Source organism: Lynx canadensis, chromosome C2 (assembly GCF_007474595.2).
Source record: "Lynx canadensis isolate LIC74 chromosome C2, mLynCan4.pri.v2, whole genome shotgun sequence".
NCBI classification, from domain to species: Eukaryota; Metazoa; Chordata; class Mammalia; order Carnivora; family Felidae; genus Lynx; species Lynx canadensis.
Genome location: NC_044311.2, coordinates 156959703 through 156976536, shown reverse-complemented (window position 1 = coordinate 156976536; position 16834 = coordinate 156959703). Strand labels below are relative to the sequence as shown.

General features: G+C 51.8%; 2 protein-coding genes across 2 annotated transcripts; one reads left to right on the top strand and one right to left on the bottom strand.

The window, feature by feature from the left end:
• Positions 1–2268: 2268 nt before the first annotated feature.
• Positions 2269–3360, bottom strand: LOC115523106 (keratin-associated protein 10-7-like). Its single transcript, XM_030328799.1, has one exon. It carries the CDS (start codon positions 3358–3360, stop codon positions 2269–2271), a length of 1092 nt encoding a protein of 363 aa, XP_030184659.1.
• Positions 3361–7607: 4247 nt separating this feature from the next.
• LOC115523111 (keratin-associated protein 10-8-like) lies at positions 7608–8600 on the top strand. The gene has a single exon (XM_030328807.1). The coding sequence runs from the start codon at positions 7608–7610 to the stop codon at positions 8598–8600; it is 993 nt and encodes a 330-aa protein (XP_030184667.1).
• The last annotated feature ends 8234 nt before the right edge of the window (positions 8601–16834 follow it).

The following is a 16834-nucleotide window of genomic DNA, read 5'->3' as shown; positions in this document are numbered from 1 at the left end:
TAATCTTTTATAGACCTTTTAAAAACACTCCATTTTCTTGATTAGATCTACTATTGCTTTTTCTGTTTTTAATTCATTAATTTTATTAATTTGTTTCTTTTTTTTCCTTTGGAAGTTTTTTTTTTTTAACTTTCTGAATTGAAATCTTACTTATTGTAAACTTTGCTTATTTTCTGCTGTATGTCCTTAAGGATTTGATTGCCCCCCGAATCCTGCTTCACTCAAACCCCCAGGCTCTGAGATGTAGGACTTGGCTTCCTTTATGTCCTGGGAACTTGCAATTGCGTTTCTGTTTCTTTTCCAGTTTGAGAAAGCAACTTTAAATTTTCCCAATGAAACTTCTATTTATTGCTCTAAGTTTGTCTTACTGAATCTGGCTCAGGAATTGGTCTATGTAACATATCTTTACTTTTCTGGCTAGTATTTTGATTATAAAATATTTCAAAAAGCATAGAAAATAATATAATAGACATCCACGTACCTAGGAATTAACAGAAATCTTAACCTTTTGCCATACTTACAGAATATTCCAGATGCCGTCAACACCCTCATGTGCCCACCCCACTCCCTCCCTTGGGGTAGCCAGCCCCTGTTTGGAGGCTGGCGTTCACACCCCCACACACACACACACACCTTTGTAGTTTTAGTAGAGTTGTTTACAGTCGTGAAGACAAGATACTCCTCTGTGCTTTTAACCTTCCGATGTGTGCTCTTCTGCATGGACCGGTTGCAACGTGATTCTTGTTCTCACTCCATGTTATGTTTTTGAGACCCATTCACGTCGATGTGTTTCTCCGGTTCAGTCCTTTTAACCGCTACATGCACTTCCTTTGTGTGCACACGCGCACTCTAGCTGTCCATTCTCCCACCGAGGAGTGCCCGCTGGTTTTTAACACTGACGCCTTTTGAGCTCCGTGAAATAACCCACGTGGGGGTCAGGTGCAGCCCGTGAGGTCTTCTCCAGGAGAGCCACCTTGGGGTGTGCACGGACTCGGCCTCTCCGGGTTGTTACCACTTTGCCCCAAAACAGGAGGACTGTCGCCGGCAGCACCGAACAGAGAGCCGTGCTTGTTGTCAGACTTGGACATTTCCGCCAATCTGACGGGGGGGGGGGTCCCCAGGATTTGGTGATTTGCCAGGGGACCTCGCAGGACTCAGCACACACAGCACAAAGGCGCACGGGGAAAAGTCGAGGGGCACGAGGCACACGTTTCCAGAGCCCCTCCCAGTGGAGTCATACAGGATGGGCTTCACTCCCCAGCTAGGAGCTGTGACAACACATGTGATGTGTCGCCCCCCACTCCCGCCCCCACCCAGGGACCCATCAGAGATCACGGTTTCTATCAGGGCCCGGTCACGTGGGCACCCTCTGCCTGGCTCGTACCCAAATTCCAGACCCCCAGGCAGAGCAGGTATTCAGCACAAGCCATGGTATTTGCACAGTGTACGCCCATTGGGGCCCTCCTATCACCTGGGTGGGAACCCCAAAATCCACATTCCCAGACAACAGCCAAGGGCTCATGCTGTGAGCAGGCCTAAGGGCGGCCGTGCCGGGCCTGCGGTGCTAACTCCCAACTACACAGGGCCCGTGGCATCCATCCTTCTGGAGTGTGGGGGCTGGAGACAGTCTGGGTCCAGGGAAGTCGCCCCGAAAGGTGGCTCTTCCCCGGGGTGGATCACTCAGCCCTTATGTCCTTGACACTGTGCTCTGTTTTGGACACACACGTAGCCAGAGGCACCGCCTCAACCGCTGAAGGCCAGGAACATGCGGGCCTGGGGAAAACCACAGGCCGCGCTCGTGGGGGATGTCAGGCAGGGGTCTTTGTTGGAAAGCACAGAAATGCATCCTGGTTAAGTTGATAAAGAAAAGAATTTATTGGAGGAACCGATAGCTTGTGGGATGAGGGACGATAAAGAAACCAGCTCGGGAGTCAGTGGGGGAGCAGGGGCCACACAGGGTCCAGGGGTGACGCTGCGGATACTGTATCTTCTCTCCCTCCACTCCACATACGGTCCGAAGGCTGCGGGAGGCCCGGCTGGGGTCACTGCCAACCCAGGCTGAGGAGGCAGGGCACGCTGATTTGGGAAGTCAGCACTTGAGCAAACGAGTGAGCTGTTTGTAGGAGGACAGATGCAAAATGGGGTTGGTGGCTGGTGTCCACTGTAGGGGCCCAGGAAAGGGGACCTGACACCTGTCTCGGTGCCTTGTAAAGAACCTACAGTGTGCGGAGGAGCTCTCGAGATTCAGGATGCCCTTAAAAAGATAGCTCAGCGGCAACACTCCTGGCCCGAGGCAGGGGTGCAGCAGGCAGGGCGGGGGCACACAGGGCGGCAGAGCAGGGACACGCAGGAGGCCGGGCGGCAGCAGGAGGAGGCAGGGGCGCAGCAGGCGGGCCTGCACGCAGGGCGGCAGAGCAGGGACACGCAGGAGGCCGGGCGGCAGCAGCTGGGCCGGCAGGGGGAGGCAGGGGTGCAGCAGGGGGAGGCAGGGGCGCAGCAGGCGGGGCGGGGGCACACGGGGCGGCAGAGCAGGGATAGACTGGAGGAGGGTCTGCAGCAGGGGCTGGGCTGGCAGCAGGAGGAGGCTGAGCAGGGGGAGTCCTCGCAGCACACAGGGGTGCAGCTAACGGGCTTGCAGCACACAGGGGTACAGCAGTCTTCCTGGCAGGGGGAGGAGGTGCAGCAGGACGGCTGGCAACATGAAGACGTTGTGCAGGGGGAGTCCTCGCAGCACACAGGGGTGCAGGAGAAGAGCTTGCAGCAGACAGGGGTGCAGCAGACGGGCTTGCACACGGGGCGGCAGAGCAAGGACACGCAGGAGGAGGGTCTGCAGCAGGGGCTGGGCTGGCAGCAGGAGGGGGCTGAGCAGGGGGAGTCCTCGCAGCACACAGGGGTGCAGCAGACGGGCTTGCAGCAGTCTTGCTGGCAGGGGGAGGAGGTGCAACAGGACGGCTGGCAGCATGAAGAGGTTGTACAGGGGGAGTCCTCACAGCAGACAGTGGTGCAGCAGATGGGCTTGCAGCACACAGGGGTGCAGCAGACGGGCTTGCAGCAGACAGGGGTGCAGCAGACGGGCTTACAGCACACAGGGGTGCAGCACACGGGCTTGCAGCACACAGGGGTGCAGCAGACGGGCTTGCAGCACGCAGGGGTGCAGCAGTCTCCCTGGCAGGGGGAGGAGGGGCCGCACAGGAGGGTCAGGCAGGGGGCCGGGGCGCAGCACGGGGGCTCGCAGCAGCTCTCTGGGCAGTCGTCCACCTGCCAGGAGGAGTCGGGGCAGGAGTCCGAGGATCCGGGCAGGCAGACGCGGCTGTCATAGCTCAGGTCGCTGGAGCAGACGGACAGGGTGGACGCGGCCATGGCAGGGGCGGTGGGGCTGCAGGAGGCGGTGTGTGTGTGTGTGTGTGTGTGTGTGTGTGTGTGAGGAGCTCCGGCTGTCTGTCGGCTTTTATACCTCCCGGCTGCGTGTTGTCCCAGCCGACGGCTCACACGCCTCCTTCCTTGTTGGTGTTTGCAGCCCAGGGGACTCTCATTAGTTCCAGGTTTATGTTTGGTTCTATGAGATGTTGGTTGCTTAGCTATAAAACTCCTAGTACATTTTTGAGTCTGTTGACGCACCCTGAGCTTCCAGAACGTGCGTTGAGCTAGAAAAGGTGTGAGTGTGCAGATACCATGTTCTGTGGCTGCGTAAGAAATCCAGATATTCCAATTCCTTCTGCCCTTTTGAGGCACGTGGATGGGTTTTGCGCTCACGGGGGGGATCCGCTTGTCAGGGTGGGACAGCTTCCAGAGTGCCAGGCTAGAGGAACCAGGGTCAACGGGGGCGTGCGGCCAGAACTTTCCTGGTCGTGACCCCCCGGAACTCTGTGTGGTGCCTGAGGGCACTGGTCAGGTGGCAGGCAGGGAAAGGTGGGACAGTCAGGTGTCCTTGGGTGGCCGTGCATGCCCCTGTCCTCTGCCTGAGCACTCACTGAGGCCGGAGATGCCATCTGTCCGTGGCCTTCTGATTCCCACTTGCATTTACCCCAAACGCTGTGAAGCGTGAGTACAGACGGACCCCCTGTTTTCTCCCTGAAGAAAGCGTAGCCTCAGCTGAGCCTCTGTATGGAAAACAGTGACTGCTTTTGCGCTGATCAAATCCTGTTGATTTTCTTGGTTGTGAACTGAAAAATTCCTCGGGTGACTGCAGCCAGGAACGTCATGCAGGCCCCTTCCTTTCTTCTGCAGATGCTATCCAAGTGGCCATCACGTGCTTTGGGGGTCCTCTGCTGGATGAGTTTCCATCCTCTCCGGTCCTGGAACCTTCCAAGCATGAGTTTATTCACTGTGGAGCCACGGCCTCCCCACCGTGTGCTGGAAATGTGGGCTAGCACCAGAATTGAACCTTCAGTGGGCCCTGCTGGCCCGGCACAGGGAGCCTTGTGGGCCAAGGAGGCAGGCTCTCGGTGCCCTGTGATACCAGAGAGAAGCCGACTCAGCAGCAGGGCAGGAGAGGCACCCCGGTGGGAGGGCCTGTGACGCCCCCGCCCCGGGAAGTCCCTGGGCTCAAATTCTCACCTTTCCCTCCCGCCCTTCTCTTTCCAGCAATGGTTCTTACCCCGGTGAGAGGGGTTCATGACAGTCCAGGAAGGGGTTGTGAGAATGCAGTTAAACTGTGGGCCGAGTCATCTTTCTGTATGTCTCGAGCTATAAAAATAGGATAGAGTCGAGCCTGGCATCCTGTGCTCAGGCCCCTCTGGAGGTACAGGAACTGATCCATAAGCTGGACGCGCGTGGCCGAGCAAGGGGGGGGGGTGTTTGCCTTCCAATATGCTCCTGCCGAGGACAGCGTAAAATACAAAAACGTCTGCGTAAAACATTTGAAGGCTGCTGATGACACTCAGCATTGAGAGTCAACAGGTGGAGATGGGGTGACTTCCGAGAGGCGAGCTGGCATCTCTGAATGGCTTTTCCTGAGGTACCACTGATGAATCTTGGTGTGGGGTTCGAGGGGAAGTAACTAGCACATAGTGAGGCCGGCAGAGCTTCTAGAAACCTTGGGGGGGTGGAGAGAACTGTGGCAGCAGCGGCAGCGCGGACTCCAGGGGACAAGCCTAGATCAGTGGCGGGCACCAGGGGGAGCCCCAAAGCTGCAGGTTAAACGTCCAGGCATTTGGCATGCTTTCATGCCATGCGGGAAGGATGCTGAGGAAGCCAGCAGAAAGCCAGGACAGCCTGAGCAGAGCCTTTACAGCCTCAACCAAGGAGGCAACGACTCTGATGACTGGCCAAGGCGGAGTGGCTCTGGGTGGACCCCTGGACAGCTAAATCCCAGGAGCAGCCTCACGTCAGTGAGTCCCTTGCCCCCACTCAGGCCACCAGCCAGAGCGAGAGGTGAAACTCTTCGGAAGGAGACAAACTCATCCACAGCTGCCAGAATTTTTCATAGACGATGTCAAACATTCAATCAAGAATTACAGTCACGCCAACAGAAAAAACAGATGATAGAAACAAACCTGAGATGACAGGGGTGGAGTCCTCGGACAGAGACTTGCAAAACAATGGTGGCGAATGTGCTCAGGGAAACGGGTGTGACACCGTAAAACTGAAACACGCGTGAAGAGACAAGTAGACATTCTAGACTGAAGAGAACAGGAGCGGCGTTTATCGACTCTTAGGTGGGTGTTGCGGTAGCATGGGTGGCGGAAGGGCCAGACAGCAGGAATGGAACAGTGGGGCGGCGTGTTTAAGGGCAAAGGAAAGGGCTGCGCAAGTGGAATATTGCTCCCCAAGAGCGCCACCCAGAGGTGAAGGTGCCCCAACACATCGCCAGACAAACAGAAATGGAGCACGGGCCACACCGGAAGATCCACTTTAAAGTAACTCCCAAGGGAGGGTTTCAGGTAGGACGGCGAAGGACAGAAATGCAGGAAGGTTGAAGAGAGCCTGGAAGGGTAAACAGAAGCACAGTTGAAGTGACAAATGGCCCACGTTTCCATTCACAACGTTACAGTATGTATTATATTTACAATTTCCCGTGAGCTCTAAACTGTACGTGGAAATGAAACCACGCATCATGAGAAGGACGAGGCCCTTAGGCTGTTGCTCTGGGAGCGGCCCACGCGCCCAGGTCCCTCAGATTTGAATATTCCAGGAAGGTACGCTGTGGCCTCTGGGGCAGCCGCGGAGAAAATCCCCAAACTGCGTACAACTAGTATTGAGTGAAAGACAGGAGATAAGTGATAAAAAATACCCAAAGCAGTCAGGAAATGAGTTTTAAATTTTTTTCCATGTGTATTTATTTTTTGAGAGAGAGAGAGAGACAGAGCATGAGTGGGGGAGGGGCAGAGAGAGAGACACGGAACCCGAAGCAGGCCCCAGGCTCCGAGCGGTCAGCACAGAGTCCGATGTGGGGCTCGAACTCACGAACTGTGAGATCACAACCTGAGCCGAAGCCAGACGCTGAACCGACTGAGCTACCCAGGCACCCCGGGAAATGATTTTTAAAAGGAACATGAAAATTTGAGAGAAATAGAAGACATACACTCAGATAGTAGACATAAACCCAATTATCAATAATGAAATTAAATGTAAAGTATTAAACAGTTCGATTTACAAAGAAGGACCGTTAGTCTGCTTGGAAATCACGAAAAACCTGTGTGCTGATTCCAAGAGCTAGATCCTAAATATAAGGGCACGAGAATGATGGAAGGGCAAAGATGGGAAAGAATACAAGTCAATACACAGGACAGTGTGAAGTTCTATGCAGCTGCAAACTAGAAAGAGAAATCGTTACATATTCACGGGAGCTGCACGTTGTATTAAGTTACGAAAATGCCAAGTGGGTAGAACACGATACGGTCTGTATTTTGAAAACGGGTACACACAAATCCATTCTATGCGTATGTACACATGTAGAGAGAGAAGAGATGTAGAGAGAGGATGAGGTGGATAGAGTCGATCTCATTGTTCATGGATTCTTTATTTGTGGTTCACCTACTCGCGAAAATTTACTCGTAACCCCAAATCACTGCTTGTGACGTGTGCACGGTCACGCGAGGACATGTGCAGAAAGCCCCGACCTTGAGATGCCGCCACACACCCCCGGCTGACGTGGAACGAGGCGGCGCCTGCCTTCTGGTTTCAGCCCCCAGATGTGAGCGTGTCCTTTCCACCGTGTCCTGACCTCTAGCGCCTAATCCCCAGGGGAAGAGGTGCTTGAACCACAGGGAAACCCCCTAACGCGGTCCTCCCGCAAAGTGAGCACTGCCCTGGGGCTGCCCCGGCTGGTGCCCCCAGGACGGTCTCAACACACTTACCCGACACCCTCCACCCCTGCTTGGAGACCCAGGGTTGGGGCCTTGTCCATCCCACTCCCGCTCCCCTGGGACACAATGGGACCCGCTCTGAGTCAGATGCTCTGGGAGATTTACGAGCTACGGACAACATGCAGGCAAATAAACATCCGTAATGCAGCCTGGGAGCCGGAACTAGAGGCTTGTGGGGCCTGGGACACAAGAGCCAAGAGGGTATAAAAGTGGTCAGCCTAAGGCACCTCACACACTCTCACACACACTCACACACCCACACCCACACCCACTCCCTCCTGCAGCCCCACCGCCCCCGCCATGGCCGCGTCCACCCTGTCCGTCTGCTCCGGCGACCTGAGCTATGGCAGCCGCGTCTGCCTGCCCGGGGCCTCGGACTCCTGCCCCGACTCCTCCTGGCAGGTGGACGACTGCCCAGAGAGCTGCTGCGAGCCCCCGTGCTGCGCCCCGGCCCCCTGCCTGACCCTCCTGTGCGGCCCCTCCTCCCCCTGCCAGGGAGACTGCTGCACCCCTGCGTGCTGCAAACCCGTATGCTGCACCCCTGTCTGCTGCAAGCCCGTCTGCTGCACCCCTGTGTGCTGCGAGGACTCCCCCTGCTCAGTCCCCTCCTGTTGCCAGCCCAGCCCCTGCTGCAGACCCTCCTCCAGTGTATCCCTGCTCTGCCGCCCCGTGTGCAGGCCCGCCTGCTGCACCCCTGTCTGCTGCAAACCCGTGTGCTGCACCCCTGTGTGCTGCGAGGACTCCCCCTGCTCAGCCCCCTCCTGCTGCCAGCCCAGCCCCTGCTGCAGACCCTCCTCCAGTGTATCCCTGCTCTGCCGCCCCGTGTGCAGGCGCGCCTGCTGCACCCCTGTCTGCTGCAAACCCGTCTGCTGCACCCCTGTGTGCTGCGAGGACTCCCCCTGCTCAGCCCCCTCCTGCTGCCAGCCCAGCCCCTGCTGCAGACCCTCCTCCTGCGTGTCCCTGCTCTGCCGCCCCGTGTGCAGGCCCGTCTGCTGCACCCCTGTCTGCTGCAAGTCTGTCTGCTGCACCCCTGTGTGCTGCAAGCCCGTGTGCTGCACCCCTGTGTGCTGCGAGGACTCCCCCTGCTCAGGCCCCTCCTGCTGCCAGCCCAGCCCCTGCTGCAGACCCTCCTCCAGTGTATCCCTGCTCTGCCGCCCCGTGTGCCCCCGCCCCGCCTGCTGCGCCCCTGCCTCCTCCTGCTGCCGCCCGGCCTCCTGTGTGTCCCTGCTCTGCCGCCCCACGTGCCCCCGCCCTGCCTGCTGCGGCCCCGCCTCAGGCCAGTGCTGCTGCTGATGGGCACGTCCCCCCAGGGCCAGCCGGGCTCAGGTCCCACCTGGTGACTGTGGTCCTCCCGGCCACCCCTCAGTCAGTCCTGACCTGTGTTAGGTGGCTGCCCCCACCCAGGACGGGGTCCCCCATGTGTCCACTCTCCTGACCTGACCTTGACCTCCTGCCTCCCAGGAATGCTGACCCCGCGGCTTCCCGGGACTTCTGCTCCCAGGAGGCACCTGCACCTGTTCTGGGTCACCTGTCCTTCCCTCCCCCTTTCTCTGCTTGGGTCACTTGACCTCGACTCCTAACCTGTCAGTACCTCCTTGGGTACCCCAATAAACTCACTTCACCAGCTGATCTGCTTCCTTTCATCTGACCCTCATGGGGGTGTGGGGACCCCAGGGTTTTGCCCAGACACGGTCTCCTCCAGCCACGAACATTTCTAGGAACGAGGGACTGAGCAGTCCCAGAGGCGGGCCTACCTCGTGTGGGCAGGGCCACGGGTGGGACTCACGCCCTGGCCCAGGAAGCTCCGTGCCTGTGGGCCCAGTGCCCAGGGCTTCCCAGGCTGGTCACCTGCACACGGGTCGTGGTCTGGCCCGTTTCCACCCACTGCCCCATTCTGGCAAACCGGCCCCAGACAAGCAGGCCTGGGGGCTCCAGGCTCACAGCCTCTACGGGCCTGGGGTCGCCCTGTGGTCCTCCCGAGGGCTCTACCCATTTAGCAGAAAGGTGATGGAGCGGGGCATACGGTGCTCCAACCTCTCAAAGAAATCGACTAGGTTTGAAACAAAGTATGAGGGTGGGTGGCAGGGCCCCCAGGTGGTCCCGGGCCAGACTCTGGGGGCCACCATCTGGTAGGCTAGGCTCCGCCCGGGGGGCTATGAGGCACACAGAGTCCTCCCTGTGAACTGAGGACCCCGTCAGGCCAGGATGTACCGAGTGTTGTAGGTGACAGTCTGCTCTGATGTCAGGATGACATTGGCCGCACATGAGGGCACCTGCTGACAAGGGCTGAGATATGCAGGAAGTCACCCACCAGGGTTCCAGAGCTGTTGCAAACCCGGGACCGGAGTCCCCTACCGGTGAAGGATCAGACGGACTTCCACCCTTCCTGAACCCCCCATGGGGACTGGGTGTCGGCCCCCTGCCCCCGCGCTGCTTCCTCTCCCCGTGGCTGTGGCCATGGCCAGAACCCACGAAAGGAGCCGCTGCTGTCCCCAGGACCTCAATCTCCTTCCCTGAAACCCTGCCACCTTCCACCCCATGCCTCATGCCCCGCCTGCAGCATTTTCCTTGCCCAAACCCTTCTCCCCACTTACCAGTGTTTTGCTAATACTTCCATTAAAATTGCCTTTTTGAGGTGCAATTTACATGTAATCAGATGCACCCTATTTCATTGTTCAGTTTGACGAGTTTTGAGAAAGGTCTTCATCTTGCAGCCTCCACTTGTGTCAAGATTTCCCTCCAAAGGTTTCTTTGTGGCCCTTCCCAGCCACCACCGCTGGCCACAGCCGGGCACCACTGCTCTGCTGTGTTACTAAAGGAGTGCCTTGAGAAGAGGCAACACTATGCGTGCCCGGGGTCTGGCTTCCTTTACTTGTCCCTTTGTTGTGGATACTCGCAGAGAATTCATTTTAATTGCAGGGTCATGTTTTATTGAATGGATGTGTCACAGTTGTTTGTTTACCCATCGAAGTACATGCGGGGTGTCTCCAGGTGTTTATGATTATGGATGATCCCACTGTAAACACCTGGACTCTGTGTGCTCTCACCTCTCTTGGGTCAGTACCTAGGGGTAGGCTTACTGGGTCCGTGGCCAGGGCAGTGGGCACAGTGATATTTGCATCTCCTGCTGACGGATCTGTGGGGGTAGGTCAGTGGCTCACCTGCCTCTTTCCCATTCGGCGAAGCATCTGTTCAAATCCTCTGCCCATTTTCCATAATTGGATTGTTCGAGTTCTTATTCATTGTTCAACTTAAAAATTTTTTAAAATGTTTATTCTTTTTTGAGAGAGAGAGACAGAGTGCGAGTGGGGGAGGAGAGAGAGGGAAGGAGAGACAGTCTGAAGCAAGCTCGTGCACTGTCAGCAGAAAGCCCAACGCGGGTCTGGAACTCACGAACTGAGAGATCACGACTTGAGCTGAAGTCAGACGCTTGTCTGACTGAATCGCCCAGGCGACCCTTATTAAATTGTTAAGTGTTCTTTATGTATTCCAGGTACCATGCATTTGTCATATATGTATATTGCAAATTCCTCCACCTGTGGCTAGACTTTGCATGTTCTTGACCGTGCTTTTGGAGAGGCTGGCATCTTTAATTTTGATGAAATTCAATGAATTCCCTTTCTTCGGTGGTGCTGAGAAATCTTTGTCTACACGCAGGGTCACGCCGGTTTTGTCCTGTGCGTATTTCTAGAAACTCCATGGCTTTAACTTTTATGTCAACTTCTATAATCCCTTTCTAGTTAATTTTTGAATGTGCTGTTGGTTGGTGAGCATCATTTGTCGAGAGGACTATCCTTTCGCCATTGAAGTATCCTTGCCAAAAAATCCATTGGCCGTGTGTATGCGTGCATCTATTTCTGGACGCTCTTCTCTCATCTTCTTCTGCATTTGTCCTTGCACCAACAACATGCTCTCTCCATCAGTGGAGCTTCAAATTAAGTCTTGAATTCCAGCACTTAGTCGACCAATTCCTCTTTCCGTTTTCAAAATTGGTTGGCTATCCTAGGTCTGTTACATTTCTGTATTGATTTTAGAATATATTTTAGAATCAGCTCATTGCTTTCTAAGGAAGAACTTGCTGGGATTTTTATTGGAATTGCATTAAACTTGTAGGTGAATTTGGAAGGAAGTGATATTTTAACAAAACCAAGTCTTTCAATTTATAAACATAGTATATATTTCCAGTCACTTAGGATGACTTTTTTCCACAATATTTTGTCATTTTTTAGTAGATAGATGTTGTACATATGTTAAGTTTCTCTATCACTTCACTTTGCAATGTTTTAGATAATGGTTTATTTATTACATTTCCAAGTATTCATTGCTAACATGTAGAAATTTAATTAATTTGCGTGTATTTACCTTGCATCCTGTAACCTTGGTAACTACACTTATGAATTCTAATAGCTTTTTTGTATATTCCTTAGGACTGGGCTTGGTATTTTCTTGGTGGGAAGGATCTTAACTATAATTCAGTTACTTCAACTGATAGAGGGCTATTTTGTTTTTCTGTATCTTCTTGTATTCGTATTTATAATTTATATCTCTCCAGTTATTTGTCCATTTCACCTCAGTTGTTGAATGTATCAGCATAAAATTGCCTTCTTCTTTTATTGTTCTTTTTAAAAATTCTAATGTTTATTTATTTTTGAGAGAGAGAGAGCTACACACAGAGCATGAGCAGGGGAGGGACAGAGAGAGAGGGAGACACAGAATCCGAAGCAGGCTCCAGGCTCTGAGCTGTCAGCACAGAGTCTGACATGGGGCTCGAACTCATGAACCGCAAGATCATGACCTGAGCTGAAGTTGGACGCTCAACTGACTGGGCCACCCAGGCACCCCTTTTATCATTCTTTTAGTGGCTATAGAATCTCTAGTGATAACCCTTTCTTTATTCCTGATATTGTTAATTTATTTCCCTTTCTTTCTTTCTTTTCTTTTGCTTGAGTGGTCAAGGTAGAAATTTATCAATTTTGGTGATCTTTCAAAAAATTAGACTTAGGTTTATTAATTTTGTCTCTTGTTTGTCCATTTTCTATTTGGTAGATTTCTACACTTCTCAATTATTTCCTTCCCTCTACTTATTTTGGGTTCAAATTGTGCTTCTTTTGTAGCTTCTTAAGGTAGAAGCTTAGATAATTATAGACCTTCCTTATTTTCTAATATAAATAAAGCCTACACATTTCCTTCTATATATTGTGTGAGTTGCATTCCATAAAGCTTATTTTCATTTTATTTAAAATATTTCCAATTTTCCATTGTGATTTCTTCTTTGACTCATGGACTGTTTTGAAATTTGTTATTTAATATCCAAATATTTTTCAGTTTTCCAGATATCTTTCTGTTCATGATTTCTGATTTTGTTGTGGTCAAACAGCATTCTCGGTATGATTTCAATCCTATTAAATATACTAAGACTTGTTTTATGGCCCAGCATACGATTTATTTTGGTGAATGTTCTATATACACTTGAAAAAATGTGAACTCTACTGTTGTTGGATGGAATAAATGTCAACAAGGTCATGTTAGTATATATTGTTTCTCAAGTTTTCCATATATTTCTCAATTTCATCAAATTTGGAAGAGTTATTTGTTCATTATCTCTTTAAATATTTTTTGTCGCCCACCACCTGAACTTTTTCTCAGGTACTCTAATTATATGTATGTTAGACCACTTAATATTGTTCCTCATATCACTGAGGCTCTGTTAATTTAATTTTTTTTCTTACTGTCTTTTGTTTTGGGTAATTTCTCTGATTATGTCTTCTAGGTCAGTAATCCTTACACTGAGTGTAAACTCATCCTTTAAATTTTTTATTGTTAATATTATGTTTTCCAGCTCTTGGAGCTCCATTCAGTTCTCTTTTGTACCTTGCATTTCTCTCCTCATTGTGTTCATTTTTTCCTTGAAATCCTCGAACATATTTATTGTAGTTGTTTTTACTACCTTGTCTGCTAATTCCATCAACTGTTATTTCTGGGTTTATTTCTATAAACTGTTTTGTCTCTTGATTATGAGTTAGATTTTCCTCTTCTTAATGTTTCTAGAAATTTTTATTGGTTTCTGGATTTCAATTAAATAATGTTGTCATACTGTTGACTGTCGTACTTTGTTTCCTTCTTTTAAGGAGTGCTGCGCTTTGTTCTGTCTGGCAGCTACCACCTGTGGGATGGCTTGATAATTGTGATGCTTCTATGCTTGTTTCTACATTTTGTTACAGCAGATCTAGAGAAGCCTTTATTCTCAGGCGGGTTTAGCACAACTATTATGTGATTTCTGGGATCTGTACTGAATGTCTCTGGTACTCAATGAGGTCTCTCCACTCTGGTTTTTTGGAACTCCAGTGTCTCTCAGCCTTGCATAAGCTCTGGGAATTGTTCACCTTCGAGCTCCATGGTTATTACTGTCCAGCCTCATGGGGTTCTGAGCTCTGAATGAATGGCTTGGTATCAACAGTGGTCTCAGGGGGTTCCCATGGAGCCTTTTGCTGTATATTTGCCTCTTCTCTTGTGTCTGCCCTCGTAAATTCCCAGTGCCTCAGCCTCCTTGACCCTGATTTCCCCCTCTTTAGCTCGACAAAACACAATGCTGATAGCATTCCCCTCCATGTACTGTGGCCTAGAGACTCTCTTGGCCCTTGAGCCTGGGCAATCGTAGGGTTCACCCCCTCTGCTTTTCTTCTCCCAGGGATCCAAGTTCTGCACTGTCAGTTGTCCAATGTCTGAAAATGGGTTTCTTGTATCCTTTGTCCCATCTTCTACTTATTTAAGGTGGGAGGACAAATCAGGTCCATCGTGACCCAAAGCAAAGCCCCACTCCGTGTTTTTGAGACTGCTGTTTCTTTTCTAGTCAATCCCTTGCTTCCCTCTTTGACTATTCAAGATCTTTCCTGACTCTGAAACTGAGTCTGCCTTTTTCACTCTGGGAAATGCTCCAGCTAGACCCAATTCCAAACTGACACATACCTGCTGCCCAGAACTGGAGCATGCAACCAACAGTCTCCCTGTAGAACTCTCATAATGGGTGCCGGAGCCTCAGCCTAACTTTTCTGGGGTTCCAAGCTCCATGAGAAACATCACCAACCCCACATCCCAACCAAGGTTCAGTGGAGTCCTGTTTGCACATACCCCATGGTAAGTATATCAAGCCCCAACTGAGGGCCCCATATGTCCAAAATCCAGATTCACAGCTAAGAATTTTGTGGGTAAGAGTGGTCAAGGGAGGCGCTTGGACTTTCATCCTGGCATTGCTGATGGTTTCTAGTGAGTAAATGAACAGAGGGCATTTCTGGGGAGAAATGGGACATGTGTAAAGAGTCTGAAGCCAGTCTGAGAGGCAGAAGCATGTGCTTAGTTATGGGCCTTACAAATTCTCCAGGTTAAATATATTCAATCAGACTGGTCTGTAAGGGTCCAAAACAAGCTAAGGAAGTGCTTCACCTGGTGATAATGAATTTCACAGATCAGGGTCCGTTCAAGGGCGTGGGAACATTAGGTCTTTGTTCCAGGCTCTGAGGATGCAGACAGGGGCATCCCAAAGGTGCTGGTCTCTGTGCCTAGTGAGAAGCACCAGTTATTCAAGGGGGTAGATATGACCTCTAGTCACGGTCTTTGTCTCTCGAGTCACCAACATTTGTATTGTCGCTAAGTTAGAAATTGAAATAATATCTCTTAGTGAATGAAAGACCAATGAAGAGAGTTTTGTTTTTTGTAAACGAATTCTTCATGAGATGAGGCGCCACCCAAATGGCCAATGGAAATGGGTAACAGCGTTGGATATCTTGGTGAGGTCTGCTCCCTGCCTAGCAAATTACTTTCTGCACTCAGAGTTGACTTCGGCAAGCACACTGATTGCCTTGATCATGAATGGCCATCTCTGCTGGGCCACAGCAGGGGAGCAGCACTTCATTTTAAAGAAGACTCTCCCCCAGAATTCTCAATCTTTGGATGATCTTTACCCTCTTGTCCCATGTATTACAGTTGGCACACTGAGCTGGTGGCTGAAAACCTGTGTGATGAACATTCTCATCCATCCTGGAACCAGGCTTTCGACATGGTGGGTACTCTGGTATCCCGGACAATCTCTGCCTCTTCTGCGGTCAAGTTGTAGGCAACTCTTGGACACCTTCACTTAAAATCCTTTTTGATTTTATAATCGTTGGAAGAGAATCGGTACTTCCTGCAAGGACTCCAACACATCAGTATTCCAAACATAATTTTTAAAACACTGCTAAAATACCCAGAAATCATGACAGTGTCTTCATGTTCTGACCAATCCACCTGTGCCCCACACGTTCAGTGATCAGAATGTGCTTGCCCTTTGCCATTATTACCAGTCCTTGTAAATATCGTAGGCATGAGTCCTATTAATCTGCCCATGGGGAGGACGCAAAAGCCCAGAGAGGGTGAGGAAAATATCTCTGCTCACACAGGATGTAAGCAACAGATTACACCCCTGGGCGGCGATATCAGTGGGGCATGTGAGAGGATTTCAGGCAATACAGAGATGAAAACCCCTAATGCGAGTGTGTGCCAGGTTCTCTGGTTTTCTCTTCACACCCTCCTGGCTTGTGCTGTCCTAGCAGCAGGCTCCCCACACCCTCCCACCCTGGGTGCCAAGATTTTTGAATGTTGGTTCCTTGCAGAACCAGCCACCGCTGTTTTCCTTCCAGAGGTCCTTGCTCTGTTCACAGAACTCAGGAAATTGGCTTGGGAGTCTTTCCCTGTGTTTAGTTCGAGAAAGAAAACTTGGGGGCGGAGTGTGGTTTCTTGTTGTTTTAGCAGGGGTCACCGGGGGCCAAGGTAGAATCCCTGTGTGTTGGGTGCTGGGTCCTAGGTCCTGGTCTGGGGCGAGTGCTTCCGCGGAGTGCCCTGCTGGCTGAGCACAGTCATGCGCCTCTGTGCTTGGCAGGTTATTTGGTTTCTAAATAGCGATGAGTCATGGTTTGTATGTGGCGCTCAGTCGGTCACAGTAACGAAGCACCACAGACCGTGGCTTAAACAACAGATTCACTCTCTCACCGTTTGGAGGCTGGGGGTCTGAGATCAAGGATCGGCAGGGTTGATTCTTCCTGAGGCCACGAGGGAGAACCTGTCCCGTGCTTTCCCAGCTTCTGGTGTTCGCTGGCAATCTGTGGGTTCCTCGGCTTGTAGAAGCATCTGCCGATTTCTGCCTGCATCTGCACACGGCACCCTCCCAGGGTGCCTGTCTGCATCCACATTCGCTCATTTTACAAGGACACCAGGTCGTGTTGGATTAGGATCCCTCTCCCCCAATGACCTCAATGTATCTTGATCCTCTACGAAGACCGCCTTTCCAGCTAAGGTCACATCTGCGGGTACCGGAGGTTAGGGCTTCAGCACCCTCCTGGGGACACATTTCCACCCAGAGCGAGCACCTGCTTTGAAGCAGATCCAGAGCCAGAACCTGGGAGGGAAGAAAATGTCGAGCAGGTCTCCTTTCTCGGAGACTCCAGGCTGCAGCAAGTGAAGGACGGGGTGCAGGTAGCACGTGGCATGACAGGCCA